General features: G+C 38.0%; 1 protein-coding gene across 3 annotated transcripts in view; it reads right to left on the bottom strand.

The window, feature by feature from the left end:
• Pxn (Peroxidasin) overlaps positions 1-22,842 on the bottom strand; it is a 479,183-nt gene that overhangs the window by 9,971 nt on the left and 446,370 nt on the right. For all 3 annotated transcript variants that reach the window (XM_090409901.1, XM_090409902.1, XM_090409903.1), the window contains one exon: positions 2,718-2,840. In XM_090409901.1, coding sequence (XP_090266027.1) covers positions 2,718-2,840 — 123 coding nt within the window. The remainder of the gene's footprint in view (positions 1-2,717; positions 2,841-22,842) is intronic.

Raw genomic sequence — 22,842 nt, 5'->3', positions numbered from 1 at the left:
TCCCCCCCACCCCCCCAAATACAGCTTTCAAAACAGCATCTTCAATCTCTTTCTCCCTTCCTCCATTCTATTAAAATCTTTTCCACATTTAACTGGTAACAACTACTTACCAACTTATGTCTCAACTGTAGTACCTCTCCTCATCCTATTTATGATTATGAAGATGGGTTGAGTTAATGCCATTTTTGGAGCCCCATGAATAGGATGAGGAGAGGTACCAGAGTCACTTCTCTCTGGATCCTTTCCAATATGTTCTCATTCCCTTAAAAACCAGCTGACCAGATCTATGCAGAGTAATCTATTATGTTGCACGATCAAAGATAGAAAGCACATAGTGAGTGTAGAAACACAATGAATTTAACACAATTAGCTTTGTGGTAGTCATGGAATCAATCAAGCAGTTCAATTGAATCAGCAGACTTATAATGGGAGGTTTTAACTAGCAACATATACTGAATCAAACTTATTTAAGTTCCTGTCATCCAGTATACTTTCTGACAATGCATTCATTTTCCTCTTCACTACACCTTCACCCAACTGCTAAGGATGGTATCTCATTCTTCCCTTTGCACCTTCCACTCTTTATATTTCCCCTCACTTCCAAGGGTAAAATTGTTCCACTGCATAAAGATGGTGATAAGGCTATAGTTTCAAATTATAGGCCAATCTGTGTATCTGGAGTTGTGGTGTTAGGTACTGGAGAGATTGGTGAGAAGTAGGATACAGAAATGGGTTGATAACAGCAGTATTCTCTGTGGTTATCAGCATGGGTTTGTTAAAGGGAGATCGTATTTCACTAACTTATGTACTATAACAAGGTGACAAATACCTTGGACAGGGGAGATGTATATACAGTGGTGTACTTGGATTTTGCAAAAGCTTTTGATAGCCTGGCACACAACAAGCTGGTAAATAAATTGAAACAGATGGGATTGGATAACAGACTTCTGAGTTGATCAGGGACTGGCTGTCGAATAGGTATCAGAAAGGTGGGGGTGCAATATCTCGAAAGAAGAATGTCACTAGTGGTTTACTGCAGGGGTCAGTTTTGGGACCATTGTTGTTCAATTTGTATGTTAATGATATTGGGATGGGTTTAATTAGTGATATGCAGCTGTTTGCAGATGATGCAAAATTGGGGAGAGCAATGCAGAGTCAAGCAGATATTATAGCCTTATAGGAGGACTTGAATAAATTGCATGTATGGATAGGTAAGTGGAACTATCAGTACAATGTTGCAAAGAATAAGGTTTTGAGATTTGATAAGCAACAATAAGATGCAAAGTATATACTTGGTGGAAAAACTTTAAAGGAAGTAGAGGAGGAGAGATCTAGGAGTGGTAGTGGACAAGAACCTGAAATTCAAGTGCCACACTGCACAAGTTGTGAAGACGTCACATTGGATAATGCCTCATATGGATTATTGTGTACAGATTTGGTTGCTGGGTTTTCATTATTGATGAGGATATGTTGAAAAAGGTCCAGAGGAGATTCACAAAGGTGGTCAGTAGTCTTTGGCATGTGTAGCATGAGAGAATCAAGAGAATGTAAGTTGCGAATTCTTGTGAATAAGAGGAAGAGAGGGAGGGGGATGTGATTGAGATACATAAGCTATCAGGTGTTGTTATCAGGTTGACATTGAAGAGATTTTTCACAGAATGGGAGGGGGGGGGGATATAGAACAAGATGCCATTGGTGAAAACTGTATAAGGAGGGTATGAGCAGAGGAGTGAGGAGAAGGTTCTTTGCACAAGTTGTGAAGATGTCACATCGGATAATGGCACTAATGCAGAGGAGCCTCATATGCAGAAATAGAGGTTATGATGCGATTGTATAAGGCCTCATATAGATTATTGTGGACAGATTTCGTTGCCAGGTTTGGTTGTATGGAGTATGGTTGGTGAGTGGAATGCATTGCCTGAATTGATTGTGAATGTATACACATTGAATCAGTTTAAATCACAGTTGGATGAGCATTGTGTGCAATAGTGTGTGCCTCCATGATGAGTCTCTGACTCTGTGGAGGTTAAATTTTAATAATAATAATAAATGTTTTTTTATCATATCATCTCATTTCTGTTTAGTCAAACTCTGCAAGTTACATTCCCTTAAACCTCTCCCCATAACCAACATTCCAGACCCTCTCTAGTGTTTCACACAGCACAGTTAAAACTACATGACCAAATTTGAGTACAACAGTCCACATGTAGTCTGAATAGAGTGTTGTAGAGGGACAATTACCTCCTTATTTCTACTCAGCAGTATGCTCCTTATTATAGTAGCTAGCAATGCAACGTGTAGTCGATGCGATACTTGCATTGTGCCCTTAAAATTTCAGTCCATGCCAGCCATTACCCTAGTCTTGAATCCCAGCCACTTTGCAAAGCAAAGTTCAACTAAGAGTGCACTGCCTCTCTTCACTCCAAAGCACAGAGATATGACTAAAGACATGATAGTGTAGAGATACAAAGCACAGATATGAAGCAAAGATGGTATTAAAACTACAACCCACTTCTGTATTATACAAAATTTCACATTTTTACACATAAAAAAATACTGACTCATAAGCAAAAGAGGCTCATCTTTGTGTTGACTTTAGATCATATGCCACCTAGTTATATAACATTTAAAGATGGAAAAAATAAAAATGAAATAAATGATCTTATACAAAGGCTATATAAGAGATGCAATAAAAAAACAAAAATTTAATTGCTTACACTGCAGTTACAAGTAGTGCAGTTATCTTCTTTCCAGTTCTCGCCAGAACTATGTATGTTCCCATTGGAATCAGTGCAGTGGCTTTCTCTTTTTACTTCACATTTTTCTTCTAGTTTTCTTATCTGAAACAGAGGAAAGTGGGAGAGAGACAAAATTCATTTACTTTCATTGTCTGGTTTATTCTATCAATACCTACTTAAATTAACTAATAAAATTAATTTTCTCAGTTTATAAATTAAATTATAAGTTTAACACAGAAGGGAAGCATGTACAACTTGATTGCAAAATTAGACAGTAACTTCTGAGAAGCTAATCATTTCTTATTTAGGTAAAACAAATATTTAAAACATTAAAAAAATTTATTGGTCCAAATGGGAATGTAGAAGCATAACATAAGGTTCTTACAAGCAGAACCTCTTAGCTTCTCCATCCCCAACTCCATACTCAGCAACAAGATGCGAACCCTGTTAAGCCAAGTAACCTAAGCAAGGTTGGGTCAATCAAATTCCAGCAGGAAGTCAGGTCGGTGAGCAGACTAGTACTGAAGGGTTAGGATAAGGTTAGTATTCTAGCACTATGATGGTAGAGGACCTTAGTAGCTATATGGTATCAGAATAGGATCTAAAAGATGGCAGTGGAAGAACCAATTTTTGGTCAATGGTGGCATCCGCGGTCTCAGTAAGTGAACGTTACTGTCCTCCACACTTCAGAAACAAGCAGGAAGAAGTGGATATATGACTAAAGCAAAGATTGTAACTTTTTGGAAACATTGCTGGATCATCTTCAAGGCTGGTATGGTCATGTTTAAACTCAGCAGCCCATTTCTTAATGGTCGAAAATGAAGGAGAAGAGTGCCCATAAACTTTTATGAAATTCGAATGAATTTCTTTTGGTGTTAAACCTTCTTTTATAAGAATTTTATAATGTACAATACTCAATTTTATCCATTTCAAGGGATACAGACAACACTTTTGCTTCAGAGTGCTATATAAAACAAACTACTTGATAGAATGACTTGCAATTTCATATGGATGCTTATGACAGATGCAGCAACTAAGAAACAAAAAAATTATGCCGATAGTGTTGCCATCCATGGTCGAGGCCGAGAACCTTTTCCAACCACCCTCGTACACTGATAAAGTGCTCATTCAAAAACTTCACTATATCCTTTACAGCTGTTAGTCTGATGTTAATCTCAATTATTTTCTGCCTCTTGCTTGCCATCTAGCAGAAAAAGCCATTTGGGTTACCCTTGGTCTGACCAGCCAATCTCCTCTCATACTGCACCTTTTCTTTCTTTACCATGCTCACCTTTCTAGCTGCATTTTATACTCTTCATGGGTTTGATCACTACCTTGTAACTCCTCCGTAACATTTTCTTTTCCAGCACAGCTTGCTTAATTTCACTGTTCACTCCTACTCTATTTACTTGCTTAGCCCTTGGTATGCAGTCATACATTGCTTTTGTTAGATACTGCCTTGTGAGTTTCCATACATTGTCATCTTTTCTACTCAGCTCATCTACCCAACATACTGATGCTAACTGAATACAGAGCTTCCTATAATCACCTGCTTTATACTTCTGCATGTATCCATTTTTGGTATGACCTTTTCTTGTTTCATCACTTCCCAAACAAGTGCCTAATGATCACTCTCACCAACCAGCAGTATCAACACTTCATTAACTACATTTTGTGAAGTTATTATCAAATCTAAAACATTAAAGCCTCTAGTTGCTTCAATCCCATGCTGCTTAAGATATTTATCTCTCAGAATATAACAGATAAGCTTAGGTATTGATCTGTTTTAGGTATTTATGACCTATTTTTAATGGAATTAATAACACCAAACAATTTTATCAAAAGATGTTTTATTAATTGCATATATTTCACTGAATTTCAAATCAGCATCATCAGAGCACAACACAGCTAGTATATGCGACAGTGAGTAAGTGAAACAATACAATTGTAATGGACAAGATATGTAAAACCTTATTTTTGGTTGTAAAAAAACAACAACAAAACATTACAGCTATGTGGGAGTTGCTCTTATGATAATAGTCTCCCAAATTTTTGGCAAATTAATGCAACCATATTTGTTTAAGTTAGAAGAATTCTTCAAAGTCATGGATGACTTAAAAAATAATTTTTCAGATATATAACAGTTTTTAAATAGCACATTCGTTTTCTTCTATCTAATCCTGGTGAAGGGGTATCCAACACGTCTGCTAGTCCTGACATGTTGGATACCCCTTACTGCCATAGTAATAGTAGCGAGTATATTTTTCATGTTATTCCAGGCAGATATTAACTGATCTTCCTATTTGCCCATAGTAGTCGAGGGAACTTCATACACTCCAGGGTGTGCTAGAGGGTGAATTTTATCCTTAGGTGAGCAGATCAGAGTTGCTAGTTTAACATGAGGTTTGAATTTGGTGCAAAGGCTATGTTTCATCAGTACTTTGGCTATCTTTCCTGATGTACCTCTGGCATAGGGAATAGAAATGGTAATGTTGTGTTCTTGTGTATTAGGGGAGGGAAGGGTAACAGGAATATGGAGTATTTTATCTATTTTTGTAGGGATTGTAGCCATTGGCTAAGAATGTATGGCACAGATATTTGAGTTCTGTGGACAGAGCTGTATTGTTAGAACAAATTGCTCTGGCTCTGGTGTAAGGGTTTTTAAAATGTTATATTGTTGTTGGACTGGATTATGATGTGATTGTTTATGTAGGTTCTGTGTTTTGGCTTTTTATATAGTGATCCATCTGATGTGTCAAGAAATGGTAAAAAGTAGAAAAAGAATCAGTTATTTGATTCTTTTTCTACTGTTAATTGGATTTTGGGGTGTTGGCTGTTTAGGTAGGTGACAAATGCATCCATGTTAAACCACCCCACATGTATGGATTATCAAAGTCACAAACCTAATATCCCCTTACACCTCATAGTCAGTGGCATAGATAGTGTCACATAAAAACTAGTCCAACAGTTAGCCAAGTCGCTTGTCCCCCCCCTTTTACAGGCAATTCCTCTACTTGTGTAAAAAATTCAGTCCATTTCAAAACAATAGTTGAAAATCACATCCTTAAAAATTCAGACATAATGGTTAGTTTTGATGTCACCTCTTTATTTACCAATGTACCACTGATAGACACCCTTGATTTGTACCACTGATAGACATCAAGTCAAAATTTCCTCCTGATATAGTCCGACCACATAAGCGAGAGCTGTCGTTGGCAGACTACCAAGAAGAGTGAATTCTTGTTGAAGGGAAGACAGATAAGGCGATGTACGAATTGGTCACCAACAAGCGAAATAACATGCTTTATATGTAAAATTTTCCAACTGTTATACAAACAAAATAGTTACCACTTTAAAACTACAATGATCATAAAAGAGAAGTTAATTTTCAGATGCATAATAATAAACACTCATTCCACAATATGGATTGATTACCCTATTATCGGAATGGATTCTCATTCTTTTGACATGCGCAGAAGTGTCGAAGGGTCTCGTATGTGTGTCCCCTAAATTTCAGATCCTTATCCACTATCAACCCCCAGATCTCTTATTTCTTCTGCCTCCAACAATATATCCTCACCAAGCATAAATTCTGCATCCCATCTTTGTTTTCCAAATTTTAAAACCTTACATTTTGCAACATTGAACTCACATCCCCATTTCTGTGCCCAATCACTCAATTCATTCAAGTCTTCTTGCAAGGCCACAACATCTTCAACTACTCTGCATGGTTCGTCCCAACTTCGCATCATCTGCAAACAACTGAACTGAATATCTCCATCCAAATCTTCACCTATATCATTAATATACAAGTTAAACAGTAATGGCCCTAAAACAGACCCCTGAGACACTCCACTAGTGACTTTCCTTTTCCTGGATATAGCTCCCCCATACACAACTTGTTGATACCTATCAGATAGCCAGTCTCCAATCCAATGCACTAATCTAATATTCAACCCCCATCTGCTCTAGTTTGACTATCAATTTATCATGAAGTACTCTATCAAAAGCCTTTGCGAAATCTAAGTATATCACTGTGTATCCCTCTCCTCTGTCCAAGGAAGCAGTCACTTTATTGTAATAAGCAAGTAGATTACTAAAACATGACCTCCCTTTAGCAAATCCATGCTCTCCATCAAAGATAATACCATTGTTGTCAACCCAACTCTGGATCCTAGTTATCACAAACTTCAACAACTTAACCACAACACCTGACACACAGATAGGCCTATAATTTGATGCTTGAGTTTGATCACCTCCTTTATGAAGTGGCACAATCTTTCCCTCCATCCACTCCTTAGGAACTCGATTGAGTGCAAGACTTGTATTAAAAAAATATGTCAAGCCAGGTCAACTCCCTGGCACATTCCTTCAGAATACGTGGTGATATATTATCAAGTCTCACAGCCTTATTAACATCTAGTTTACTCAACTCCCCATACACCTCTTGCTCACTTACAGTCAGTCTCTCCTCCCCATCATCTACTGCTTTCAATCTCTCCATGTAGTCACATTCACAAGATTGAAAGACCTTTATGAACTGCTCATTAAGTATCTCCACCACACATTCTGCAACAGTTGTCTTTATATCATTTTCTCCTACCAATGTCATCCTTCCATAATCATTCTTTCTTTTGCTGGCTACATATCAAAAGAACTCCTTAGGATTCTTTTTGGCTTCATTAGCTAACTGCTGTTTCATACCTCTCTTTAGCTATCCTCACCAACCAAGTCATCTGTCTTGCCTGGTCTTTGTAGTCCTCATGGAATTGGTTATTTCCCCTTCTCTTATGCTGCCTCCATAATGCCCTCTTTCTCTGTATCGCATGCTTAATCTCTTTATTCATCCATCTCACACCTACTTTATTTAACCTTCTCACCCTTGGAATACGTTTAGACATTGCATCTACTAGATTGTTTTTGAAAATCCCCCAAGCTGCATTGATCTCTTTTCCAGCTAACTCCTCATTCCATGTTACACCTGCAAGCTGTCTCCTGAGCTCTTCATAATCACCCCCTTGTAGTTCCACACATACCCTTTTCTCACAGAGTTCCTCACACTGCTGGCAACCACCCTGGTAATCACCTCATGGTCACTCTCACCAATTGGTGGATGATTTGACACCTCATTTATAATTACATCTTCTGATGAGATGACCGAATCCAAGACCCTCAATCCTCACATGCCCTCTGTTACATACTGTCTGAGGTAGTTATCCTTCAAAAACTCAAGAAACTTATTTTCTTTACTTCCAGTTGCTATCTCATCATTCCAGTCTATATTGCCATAATTAAAGTCGCTCATAATGATCACTTTTTCTTATTTGCTTGGCTAATTTGATTATACATTTCATTATCACCACCATCCACATTACCTGGTCTATAACAACATCCAACCAAGTATTTGATTCCATTGACCTCTATCTCACATACTGCCTCAAAACCACTGGCACTTTTTCCCTCTTGCATCTCTACTTTGTATGGACATAACTCTTTCTCTATCATCAATAGCACTCTCCCCCCTCCTTTTTACCCCTTCTATCCTCACGAAACACATCATAACCCTTCCATCTCTATTCCTGTCAGGTTGTCGTTCTCTTCCAACCATGTCTCATTTATTCCAACAATCTTTGGGTGAACAGACGCAATTAATGCAACCATTTCATCTGCCTTGTTTCTTATACTTCTAGCATTTGTTTACAAACACAACATCAGTGGATCTACAGCTAGTTCCACTGATATCACCCACTTGATGTAATCTCTCCATGCTCGACTGGGGCCATTTCTCTTTCTGCTTATTCATTTTAAAACCCTTTTCAATTCCAACTGTTTCCTCTTGATCCCAGGTCATCCCATTCCTTTCCTCTCTACACATGCTCTCACCTCCTCTTGGAGCATCCACCTTTCTCATGCTGTGTACCCGTCCACCCTGAGCCTCCCCGTTTCCCTGCTTCTCTTGCACACCCATTCTCTCATTTTCTATACTCATACCATTCACTTCCTCATTCATCAACATTTATGACATCTCTCTTTCTCTCTCTCCCCATTTCAAACGAAATGTTTGGACAAACATCACAATGCCTTTTGGGATTTTTCTTAGGAGCAAGAATAACCAGTGTTGGGAGTGTCTTCCTTTCACTTTGGGGATTGTTCACTAGGTCACACATCCTGTTTTAGTTACTCTCCACATATGGAAGATTTGAAAAATATCTCTAAGTTTTTTCAATAGCCTCAGAACATTTTGCCACTTTCACTTCTTCAAGTGTCATCCCCTAGAAGGCGGTTGACAACCATGTCACAGAACCTTTTTTCTTTCTTTTGCTACTCTAGAACATTTATGGTAATTCAAGCCAGTCCAGGCCTTAATGTCTTCAAACCACATTCTCCTGGGTCTACCTCTCCCTCTTTTCCCATCCAGTTTCCCTTCTAATATTAATTTCTGAATGCTTTCTTGTCTAGTGAGATGTCCAAAATATTTAAGTTTTCATTCTTTAATTATTTTCATTTTTGCTTTCTTTAAAACATCTTTGGTTTTCATTTTTTCTGTCCATGGTATTTTCAACATTCTTCTGATGGTCCACATTTCGAAAGCTACTAATTTTTTCTCTGCTTCTTTATTTAGAGTCCAAGTTTCACTGTCAATAAAGGCTTTTCTTGCTATCTCTATTCTTTTTATTTCTTTAAGGGAATTTCCTCTGTCTGTAAACATTTATTCCAAATATATATAAAAAACTGAACCTGTTCAATTTTCTTTTTGTTAACAGTTATGTTTAGTTTCTTATTTATTGGTTCTTTTGATATAATCATGCACTTTGTTTTCTTTAGGTTAATAATTAATCCCATGTCTAAGCTTCTGGTGCAAATTTCTGTGACTAAGTTTTGAAGGTCATCTTCAGATTCAGCTATAAGGACTGTGTCACCTGCATACCTGAAGTTGTTGAAGTTCCTAACTCCGATTTTTACACCCTTCAGTTCCAAAATATTTTTAAAAACTTGCTCACTATATATATTGTACAGTAAGGGTGATAAGACACACCCTTGTCTTACTCCTTTTTGATTTCAAAGTTGTCAGAATATGCATTTTTATATCTTATCAAGGCCATTTGATTCCAGTATATATTTGTAATTATACGTAGATCTTTTCCTTTTAACCTATTATTCTGTATGATATGCATTAATTTCTTGTGATCTATTGAATCAAATGCTTTGGTGCAATCAATAAAATGAAGATATATTATTATTATTATTATTATTATTTAGGCCTCCATAGAGTGAAAAGACTCGTCGTGGGAGGTCCTTCCTAAAAAACACAAGTCTATCAAGACTCATCGAGGGAGGTCCCTCCTAGGAAGCACAAAGTCTATCATACCACTCCTTAAACGCATTGATCATTCTTGCTCTCACCACTCTATCAGGCAATGCATTCCATGTTCATGCTTTTCTAGTTATCAAGGCTTCTTTCACATAATGTTTTCAAATTGAAAATTCCTTCTCTTGTATTTTTGAAAACCTGATTGAGTGTCTTTTCTTTCTACTGACAAAGAGCCTTTTATTCTTTCTAGAATTATTCTCAGCAGTAATTTTGTAGCATGGCTTGTTAAACTTATTAGTCTATATTCTAAACATTTAAAAGTTCTTGGAATTTTGGGAATATTGACAAAGATGGATTTCCTTAGATCATTAGGGATGTGTCCTGCATCATAGATGTTATTAAAAATAACTTTTAGGTAATTAAGTGTGTTTTCATTTACTTCTTTAACAATTCAATAGAGATCTGATCAGGTGTTTTGCATGTTTTCATTTGACTTAGAGCATATTCTATTTCTTCATATGTAATTGGTTCCCCATGTATATTTTGTATATCTAATGCGTCTGTGCGACCAGAGTCAAACAGTTCTTTTCCATATTCTTTCCATCTTTTTATGATATCTTGTGTCTCTAGTAGCATTTTTCCCATTTTGATCTTTTATACAAGAATTATGGTTGAAATTTTTCTTTTTGTCAGAGCTTGGATTGACTTATGCATTTCTTTACTATTATGTTTCTTGTCAAATTCCTCTATTTCTTCATATTTTTCATTTAGCCACTTGTCTTTAGCCTTCCTGCCTTCATTTTTTATAATTTTACTGATTATTCTATACTGTTGTGTACTTTTCTTTTTTCATCTTTCATTCATAAGTTTTAGTATTGATTCAGTCATCCAACGTTTTTTCTTATTGTATTTAATTTTTGGAATAACCTCATTATATTGCACTTCTAAAATTTGACCACCTGTTTTCAATTTCCTCTGTGTTACAAAGTATATTGTCTTTGTTTTATCCTACATGATCTAAATTTTTCCTCATTTCTGAGTTAAACACCATTATGTTGTTAGGTATATTCACAGTTGTCAAGTCTTTCAGTGTGATTTTTTTTTTTTTTTTAAGTTTAATTTTTAAAGTAGACACAACAGGGTTATGGTCTGAACCTATATCAGCATCTGGGTATGTTGGTTATATTATTTTTGTATCTATTATTTATGATTATGAAATCTATTTGGTTTCTTATAGAGTTATCTGGGTTTGTCCAAGTATATAGTCTGTGCTTTGGATGTTGAAAGAAAGTATTCAATTATGCATAAGTTGTTTTGAATGAAGAATTGTATCAATCTCTCACCTCTTTCATTTCTTTCGCCTAAATCAAGTTGTCCCAATAACTGGATTTTCTTCCCCTTCTCCAACCTTTGCATTCAAGTCACCCATCACTATGAGTATCTCATTTGATTTTACATATTCTATAGATTTTTGTAAGTTGTTATAAAAATCTTCTATTTCTTCATCATTGTGAGTCATCATAGGGTCATAAACCTGCATAATTATGATGTTAAAAGGCTTTGTGGCTAATTTAATAAGTATTATTATTTTATTTATGGGCCATAGCTCCATTACACATTTAAAGATGTCTTTCTTAATCATGAAACCCACTCCATATTCATGCTTCTCTCCACCAAAATATACAAATGTAAAGCCATCTTTTTCTAGTTTTCCTGTGTTAGGCCATCTTGTTTCACTAATTCCCATCACATCAACTTTGTCTTTTCATTTCCTGTATAAGGTTGTCAAAATTCTCTAGTTTATATAATGTTATCACATTCCAAGTTCCAATTTTCAAGACTCTGTTTCTTGTTTTCAAAACGAGGAATATCAGATGCTGACCTTCCTTTCAAATTTAAGTTGACATCATCATGGAGTACATTTGCATCGTTTTACTCACAGTTTCAGTGTCTTCTTCCCTGTAACTATTTACTTTCACTTCACCTTTCTGATATAATTATATATCAGAAAAAAATATATAGTTATATAATTATCCTCTTCACTCCATGAAGTACCTGTATAAATAATAATTTTTACCAAATTCTTTCCATGACTTGTTTAGCTACTGTTACACATTGCTTTGCTTTCTTACATTCTTGTATTATCTCAGAGCATATGCTGATTCACTTGTTGGAATTTGATGCACTTTCTTGTTTTTCTTTTCCTTCACTGTCTCTATCTTTCTGAGTCCACCTTGGAGTTCTGATTTTTCTATTCTTGCAGACAACTGCACTACATACTGTCTGGCTGATTCGGTCAATGGTTTCTTTAGGGTCTGCTCTAAATCTCTAGTTTTGTTCTTGTTTTCAAACTTTGTTTTTTTTTTCTTTAATAGTCATTGTCTGTTTAAGTCACAATTCAACTCTGAAAGCTACTCAAGTTTGATTCTTTGAAACTTTCTTATACACTTTTCTTTTCAATATGATATTCAATTTTATCCTGCTCAAAACAAAATGGTGATCACTTTCTATTTGAATTCTCCTCTATACTCACGTACTGAGCTGGTATGGAGATATTGCTATTAACAATAACATAGTCAATGAAACTTTGGTTACATCTTTTCTCCATGTGAATTTGTGCACATCTTTATGTTGGAACATGGTGTTAATAATGACTTGTCCATAATAAGTACCTGACCAGAAATCCAGCAGGTACTTATTATAACTAATATTTAAGGAATTGACAGCGTATACTGGAAATATAGATTAAATAAACTTTAATATACACTTTCCGATATTTCGGCGAACGTCATGTTGCCATCTTCTTGGGAACTTATTAAAAAGACACGTGCACACAAGTACTAATAACAGCAAATGAGACTGAAGCTAGGAAGCTAGCGTTTTCCTAAAGTCCTGATGGTGCCCCCTGGCGGGCTATATTGGTAGTTCTTGGCCTTTGGACTGAAGTTCTTCTGATAAAAGTTTCCCAAATTTGGGGCAGTTTCATGCATCCAAATTTGTTGAGGTTTGGCATGTTCCTAAGGGCCGAGGCTGATTCCATGAATAGTCTTTCATACTTGAACTTGCTGCGGTATATTACTGTGGCTTTCTTCCATCTTATTCTGTGGCGAGTATCCAGAGCGTGGTCTGCAAGCCCAGAGTGGCTGTACTGGTGAAATCGGATGTAATCCTTGTGTTCTGAGATTCTGATATTTGCTGTCCTGCCTGTTTGGCCAAAGTAGGACAGTTTACAGCTGCAAGGGACCTGGTATACACCAGGTAGGTCTAGGGGAAGTGGTTGGTCTTTGGTGGAGCGGATAAGGGATGCCAGTTTTCTGTGTGGTTTGTAAGAAGTGGTCAAGTCATGTTTTTTTAAGATTTTATTGATTTTTTCCGAGGTGCCTCTGATATAGGGAATAGTGATGGATTTAGAGTAATCTTTTTTGTGAAGGGGAGGGGGTGGTGGGTTGTGGATAACTGGGTTAAGTATTTTTCGGATTTTTTGGAGGGGGTAGCCGTTGGCTGAGAAAGTGTCACGGATGTGATTTAGTTCAGTGGTTAGGGCTAGATCATTAGAACAGATTATTTTTGCCCTGTTGAATAATGTTTTAATAACTCCATATTGTTGTGAGGGGGGGTGGGATTGTTGGTGAATGTATCTGCCTGTATGGGTGGGTTTTCTATAAACTGAGAAAACCAAGGTTCCATCAGGTTGGCGGGTGACTAGTGTGTCTAGGAAGGGGAGGTTATTGTTTTCCTCTTTTTCCAGGGTGAATTTGATTCTAGGGTGTTGGTTGTTCAAGTGTGTTAGGAAGGAGAGGAGTGAATCCGGGCCATGTGGCCAAATAGCAAAAGGCCACTGTGGTACTCAATCTTAAAGACCACACAGGTAAGCTCAAGGCTTTATTATTAGATCGTTCCACTTACCTCCCCATTGATTACAATCCCACCAACTTACAAATTAGAAAACTCCATAGGCTCCTTAAGAAGGTCACTTCTTGGCCTGTGGAGATTACCAACAGACTAAAACCCTATAACTCTAGACCCCCCCGCATATATGGGCTCCCAAAAATACACAAAGAAAATGTGCCATTACGTCCCATAGTGGATGGCATTGATTCCCCCACTTACAAACTAGCCAAGCATTTAGCCAAAGCGCTATCACACTATACTGGCAATACACCATCACACATAAAAAACTCAGACCACTTCAAAGCCAGTATAGAAAACCTTACACTCCAACATAATGACATAATGGTCAGTTTTGATGTCTCCTCCCTATTCACGAATGTTCCCCTCAAAGAAACCTTAGAGCTAATCCAAGCTAAATTTCCTCCCGATATCTCAGCCCTATTTCAGTTTACAATGAACTCAGGCTATTTCGTTTGGCAGGAAAAATTCTACAAACAGATAGAGGGGACAGCCATGGGTTCACCACTTTCCCCACTCCTGGCCAACTTCTTCATGGAGATGTTTGAAGAGAAAGCCTTAAACTCAGTCCCACAAAAACCTACCATATGGCTGCGCTACATCGATGATGTTTTCGCTATTTGGCCACATGGCCCGGATTCACTCCTCTCCTTCCTAACACACTTGAACAACCAACACCCTAGAATCAAATTCACCCTGGAAAAAGAGGAAAACAATAACCTCCCCTTCCTAGACACACTAGTCACCCGCCAACCTGGAGTTATTAAAACATTATTCAACAGGGCAAAAATAATCTGTTCTAACGATCAAGCCCTAACCACTGAACTAAATCACATCCGTGACACTTTCTCAGCCAACGGCTACCCCCTCCAAAAAATCCAAAAAATACTTAACCCAGTTATCCACAACCCACCACCCCCTCCCCTTCACAAAAAAGATTACTCTAAATCCATCACTATTCCCTACATCAGAGGCACCTCGGAAAAAATCAATAAAATCTTAAAAAAAACATGACTTGACCACTTCTTACAAACCACACAGAAAACTGGCATCCCTTATCCGCTCCACCAAAGACCAACCACTTCCCCTAGACCTACCTGGTGTATACCAGGTCCCTTGCAGCTGTAAACTGTCCTACTTTGGCCAAACAGGCAGGACAGCAAATATCAGAATCTCAGAACACAAGGATTACATCCGATTTCACCAGTACAGCCACTCTGGGCTTGCAGACCACGCTCTGGATACTCGCCACAGAATAAGATGGAAGAAAGCCACAGTAATATACCGCAGCAAGTTCAAGTATGAAAGACTATTCATGGAATCAGCCTCGGCCCTTAGGAACATGCCAAACCTCAACAAATTTGGATGCATGAAACTGCCCCAAATTTGGGAAACTTTTATCAGAAGAACTTCAGCCCAAAGGCCAAGAACTACCAATATAGCCCGCCAGGGGGCACCATCAGGACTTTAGGAAAACGCTAGCTTCCTAGCTTCAGTCTCATTTGCTGTTATTAGTACTTGTGTGCACGTGTCTTTTTAGTAAGTTCCCAAGAAGATGGCAACGTGACGTTCGCCGAAATATCGGAAAGTGTATATTAAAGTTTATTTAATCTATATTTCCAGTATACGCTGTCAATTCCTTAAATATTAGTTATCATGTCTAACCAGCGTATAAGCCTCTCAACAAGGTACTTATTAGTTTAGCTCTATTCTTTAATTTTTTTGTATATCTAGTAATCATTTCCTACTCTGCTATTTAGATCCCTACAAAAACCACTTTTTTGTGTCAGCTGTCATCTTTAATGACTCAAACCTTCTTACTATAGGCATAAATAAGTCAGTGTCCAATTTCACATTCTGATATTTGCCCATATCACTACTTAATGCTACCTGCCATTGAACAAGATTATTCTTGTTTAATATCTAATACTATTAGCTCCTTCTTATTAGTTTCTGGTGATATTTTCTAGTGGATATTAGCTAGTAGTGCATAAACTTACGTACACTAGTGGTGCCAGTGGTTACATTTTTGGTGATAATTTAGCAATGGCATAACAAGTAAACAAGTAAGAATAACATATTTAAAGCAGAATTTTCAGTTTGGTATTGAGGCCATCTTCTATGCCAGGCTACATAAGCTAAAAGGAACAAAGTGGAATAGAATCTGTAAATTAAAGAATGTCTGATTTGCCATTACAGCTCAAATGGATGTTAAAAAAAAAATGCCATTGCATTTTTAACAATATGTACTTATTATCAAATTAATATGAATATCAGATTTTTATATTAAAATGTATAGTAAAATGTATCAAATTAACATGAGTCTCCTATATTAATACAATACTTCATCTGGCTTTATGATAGAAACTCTTGGTACAAATCAGATTTTTAAATTATGACTAGGATATAGTATGGCCTTCATTTTAATATTGATTACTTAAATTTATGTTTTGTATTTTTTTTTTTTTTCCTAGCAGTAAATCTCTTGTTAACTTAAGCTTTCCACTCTTATTATTTTTAGTTAAATTTTATTGATTTTAATGGTAGGTAACTGGGATTTGAATATTCCATTGACAAGCCTTTCTTGGGTTTATGCTGTTTATAAAAGACCATAATATATTTCAGATTACATTAAGATTCATTTTATCTAGCTTTGGGTTTTAACTGCTGTAAATGCCTTTCTCATTGAGAAGTGATGCATGTTATTTAATTTTATAATCAGAGCAGCAGTAGCACCAGCATTAAAACAGTGGTAAAATGACTGATCAACAGTAAAAAAGCATATTGCAATTCACATTTCTCTCTGTCTTGATCACTAATCTCTTCCCTCAAACATTAATATTGTGATATCAACATTTTCAGTCATGAATGAACTGAGTAACATTTAGCCTCTCATGTAAGATAGCATAAAAATTAAAGAAAATGAAGATGCTACTTAAATGTTCATGCACATGTGCTGACTAATGTCCATCTGCAAGCAATGGTGACAAATGGCCAAGGCAAAAAAAACTACTTCTCTGTTTCTGATACTCCTAGCATTTTTGTACAGACATAATAAATTACCTGGATGCTCTTTTGTATACACTTGTATGTGGTCTGCATGACACAGTTCAACAACTTGCAGATATTATATATGCTTGATAAGTCCAAATTGGATGAACACAGAATCGTTCTCTCTTCATAATTAGTCACTTTTTTTTTGGTGTGGAGGAGGGGATTTAATTTCGTGAGTTGTTTGGAAATAAAACAAAAACATAAGTATCTGGGATTCATATCATAAGACTTTTGTGGCATCCTTTTCATTCTGTTTTTCTGATTTGTTTTCCTTGTCGCCTGTCTCTTATATTGTCACTGAAGTTTTTTTAAGTTCCTATTATTCAACTCCCAAATGCTTGGTTTTCTTCATTCTGCAGATAATTTTGTATATCCCCTTCCCCCACCTCTCCCCAACAAGATTGGTTCATAAAGTAATAAGTTGCTGTCCTTGTTCTGTGTGTGTGTGTGTGACATTGTTACTACTACACTATGGAGACACTCATTAGGTGGAAAGACTTCAGTTTATCCCATCAAAGATACTAGGAACATCTATTAAGAGACACCTCCAAGGACTTGGGAACTCATCAAAAGAGGCCATACTATTTGTCCCAGCTATCATACCTCCTCTTCAATTCATTCATGCTACTTGCACACACACACACACACACCCACAACATCCAAAGGCAATCTTCAAATGTCCGCAATTTCAGCCTATTGAAATGATTCTGCAAGTAATGCATATCAACAGCACTCCTGATTACCCTACCTACCTTTGCATCATTAGCAAATAGCTGTATGTTGCATGTCAAATCCTTCCCAATGTCATTAATGTACAGATTGAATAACAATGGACCAAGGACTGATCCTTGAGGCACACCACTGGTTACCTTGAATCTTGCAGATTCACCTCATTCCATCTCATCTTCCTTTTCCCATATACAACTTTATTTTTATATCTGTCACTCAGCCATCCCCTCGTTCATACTAATAGTTTATAATCCAATCCCACACTCTCCAATTTATAAAACAGTCTTCTTGCTGTATTCTGTCAAAAGCCTTAGCAAAATCCAAAAGTATCAATGTATCCATTCCTCTCATCTAACTGAGTGGTAACATTAATACAGAATGCAAGCAAGTTGCTAAAACATGGCCTTCCTTTAGTAAACCCATGCTGTCATTGCAAAGTAGAGATTCTCTGTCAACCCATTTCTGAATGCAAGCCCTAACCAACTTTTCCAAAATCTTCACCACCACTCCTGAGATACTGATTAGTTTATAGTTGGATACATCTGTCTTTGCACCACCTTTGTGGAATGGGATTACCATACATTCTCTCCACTCCTGTGTAATCTTCCCTGTTCTGAGACTCAAATTATATAGCCTAGTCAAGGGAATAGCCAGTTCACCTGAACACTTCTTTAGCATCCTCGCTGATATCCCATCAGTGCCTATTGCAGAATTCTTATTCAGTTTGTGCAACAGTTCTAATATGAGGAAACTCATGTGGATGGGTTTCCTCATACAGTGAAGAGGTAGCAGTGAGTTCGATGTTGCATATACCAGGTTGAAAATGGCTGCTCATTAGCTGAACAATCACTTTTGCATCAGTCACCTGCACATAACATCTACTGAATTATTATTATTATTACGGGCAACTCCAGGGAGTCATTAGACTCATCGAGGGAGGCCCCAAATCATTTTCATCACAACTATTCGACATTCATACAGTATCTATCATACCTCGCCTTAAACTCATTCACTGTCACAGCATCCACCACAGACTCAGGGAGCGCATTCCACCTCATTCACTACTCTAAAAGTAAAGAACCCAGCTCTAACACCTTTACTAACCACACTTTTGCCCAGTTTCCATGGATGTCCCCTAGTCCTCCCACAACCAGCCCTGTTCTCAAAAATATCTTCTGAATTAATTTTATAGAAACCCTTCAGTAATTTGAATGTCTCAATCATATCTCCCCTCCTCCGCCTATCAACCAATTTTTGCAACCCACAAATCCTCAACCTGTTCTCATACGGTTCATTCCACAGACCTGCTATCATCTTGGTCACTCGCCTCTGGATCCTCTCCACCTCCTCCCCATCAAGAAGAAACCTAGGTGACCAAATCTGAGCACAGTAGTCGAGATGAGGTCTTATCAAGGCTCGATACAGAGGAACAATAACCTGCTTGTCAACGTATTCTTCAGCAACCAAGTGATTTGATGAGCTGATTTGGCCACTTTTGCAATGTGTCCCCTAAATTTCAATTCCTTATCCACCAACACTCCTAAATCTCGTGCCTCATCAATTTCCTGGAGCACGGTTCCACCAATGCAGTAAACTGCCTCCCATCTTTTCACCCCAAAATGCATAACCTTACATTTTGCCACATTAAATTGACATCCATTCTCCCTAGCCCAGACCTCCAATCTATCCAAATCATCCTGCAAAATTTTGACGTCATCTGCATTCACTATTGCCCTACCCAACTTTGCATCATCCGCAAACAAATGAACTGTTCCTCTCAGATCATTTCCTATATCATTTATGAACAAATTAAACAGCAGTGGTCCAAGAACAGATCCTTGTGGTACACCACTAGTCACAGGCCGTCTTGTGGACTCTACTCCTGAGTAAACCACTCTCTGATATCTCTCCGTCAACCACCCTCCTATCCATCTCACCAACCCTATGTCCATTCCCATATGCTGCAATTTACTGATTAGAATTCCATGTGGTATCCTGTCAAAGGCCTTAGCAAGGTCCAGCAGAATCACTGTAAACCCATTACCCTTATCCAGTTCAGCCGTCACTGTGTTATAATACGTGAGCAAGTTACTGAGGCATGACCTACCCTTCACAAAACCATGCTGTCCCCGATACAGTATCCCATTTTCTTCTATCCAATCTTGTATTTTCCTCTTGACTATTTTCTCTAAGACCTTGATAATGATTCCTGTTATGCTGATTGGCCGGTAATTTTCAACAGCAGCCTTGGAACCACCTTTGTGCAGTGGAACTATTTTCCCCTCTTTCCACCCCCTTGGGACTGACCCAGTCCTGAGGCTCAAATTAAACATAATGGTCAAGGGCACTGACAATTCTTTGGCCGCTTCACGTACGACACGAGCTGGTATACCATCCAATCCCACAGATGTATTGACATTGAGGTTCTGTAATAGACTAGTTACCTCTACCTCATTCATCACAATTCCAGTATAAGCTGTTGGTTCCTCCATTTCCGCAAAGCCACCACCTGGATGATATACTCTTGCAAAGTGCTCGCTCAGTACTTCCACAACATCGACTGATTCAGTTACCTCCCTACCCTCAGCATTTTTTAAGATCATTCTACCATGAGCATTTTTCCTTTTACTTGCAACATATTGAAAAAACTGTTTGGGATTCTCTTTAGCCTGCATGGCCAATTTCCTTTCGTAATCTGCTTTTGCTTTTCTTACCACCCTTGTTACCATCCTGGCCTGAGCTTTATACTGTTCATGCACCTGATGGTCACTCTTCTCCTTAAATTCCCTCCACAATTGTTTCTTTTTTTGCAGCTCAAGCTTAATAGTGTTATTCATCCATTTAACCCCTACCTGATTTATTATTCGGACTCTTGGTATACAGTCAACCATTGCCTCCTGCAAACAGTTCTTGACCACCTCCCATGCACCATCAACATCCAGCCCTTGCAGTTTTACATGCCATGGCATTGAGCCAAGCACACACCTAAGCTTGTCATACTTACCAGCCCGGTAATTCCACATATACCCTGTCTTAATTGTAAATTCGACTCCTTTAGCCACCTCCCAAGTCATGACCTTATGGTCACTCTCACCAATTGGTGGCAACAAGGTCATGTTCGTTACAGCCACATTCTCAGTTGCAATTACTAGGTCCAGCACTCTCTGCCCCCTGGTATTTTCCAATACATGTTGCCGTAGATAGTTGTCCCTTAATAACTGCATAAAATCCAATTCCTTCCTCCCATGTGCCCTCTCCTCTTTCCAGTCAATATTACCATAATTGAAATCACCCATAATAATTACCCTCCTTCCATTCATTTCTTCTATTTGCTTATGCATACTATTCCCACCATCCACTCCATCACCCGGTCTATAGCAGCACCCAATTGTATATTTTGTTCTGCTAGATTGTATCTCACACCAAACAGCCTCAAATGTGCTTTTTTCCCCATCCTGCAGTTCAACTTCTATACTCCTTGGCTGAAGCTCATCAGCTATCATCAATAACACTCCTCCCCACTTTTTATTCACCCTGTCACTCCTGAACACGCTATACCCATCGCATTCAATCCCACTAGCTTTATCATCTTCTGTCAGCCATGTTTCACTAATACCGACAACCTGTGGCCTGGAAGTGCCAACCATGGCCAAAAACTCTTCCTTCTTGTTCCTAATACTCCTGGCATTAGTGTACATGAATCGCAGAAGCCCATTTGTCCCATCCCTACTTTGATTCCTTATACTAATTATCCCATTCTGATTTGTTGTCCGTCGTACTCGCCCGGGCATAATATACTCATTCATACACTTAACTGCCCCCCCTAAAGTCTGCATATCTACTCCCCCCCCCCTCTTAATAAATCTAGTTTCCCTGAGTCTGTACATCCACTTCCACATCATTCATCAACACTCTTTCAAGTCTCCGTACACCAACTCCATTCAAATGTAACCCATCCATCTTATATAAGTCCTTTCGCCCATCGAACTCATTCCACACATCCACAAATTCCACACCACTCTCCATGCATAACCCACGCATAAAGTCATTGGCAATTATGGCCCTCCTTCTAAACACTTCGCTGTCATACCGCGGTAAGATACTCACCATCCTAACTCTCTCACTCTTCTCTTTTGCTACCTCAAACAACTCCCTCACATCCTCTATCATTTCCATTTTGTCCTCTTTCAAATCATTCGTTCCTGCCACTATTATCATCTCTTTCACCCTCTGTTTTTGCAGTCGAATAGATTCGCTGACGTCCTTTATGTTCGCACCCGGCTGGTACGACTTCGTTAAACTCTCAATTATTACGCCTCTTAATAGCGAATCCCCATACAGCACTCGCTCCTTCATTTTATTGATGTTTACGTACATTCTATTATTTGCCGTCACAGACTTCCGCCGGTTATTTGTCGGTACATTCAACACACATTTTTGCATACGCTCCAGTTGTCGTTTGGCTCTGTGTATCGCGCCATTTAAACGGGCAATTTCGCTACTCGCATTTATCTCACCATTTTCATTATCGATCAAATCATTCATTCCTTCGGTGTTTCTACCTTCATTTACACTTTCAGCGACGCTCTCACACATATCTGGCACTACCACGCAATTCTCTAGTACACCGCCATTTTCTGCATTCTGACTACCGTTAACGATATCAGTCTCGATACACGAAACACGCTTGAAGTCCTCATTCTCTTTACACTTTCTACACATATTAACTCCACTATCACTTTCTAACCAGACTCCTACCGCTCTTCGCAAGGCATACATCTCACAGACAGCACATTGCATAAATTCTTTTACATCAAAACTCTTAAGCAAGCATGGCGACCTGGCCGCCATTTTTTTCTTTATCGGTGCCATGTGTACGCTATCTTTTCTTAAAAATAATAGTTAAAATAACAGAAAACACGCAAAAATTGCACAGACACACCAAGAAACAAAAAGCAAACAATACTACTTAAAATTCTGGTAAAATATCTAATGTTAACACAAAATAATACTGATCTTTTCAGGAGCTCTCGACAAGCCGACGATCTAATCCGTGCGACACCTAGCGACATCGAATGCATACTGAATGCATTCGACACT

The sequence above is a fragment of the Typopeltis vanoorti genome, chromosome 20 (genome assembly GCF_054136105.1).
Source record: "Typopeltis vanoorti isolate ZY-2024b chromosome 20, IOZ_Tvanoo_1.0, whole genome shotgun sequence".
Classification (NCBI taxonomy): Eukaryota; Metazoa; Arthropoda; class Arachnida; order Uropygi; family Thelyphonidae; genus Typopeltis; species Typopeltis vanoorti.
The sequence above is the reverse complement of the archived record's forward strand: the minus strand, read 5'-3'. Positions and strand labels throughout refer to the sequence as shown.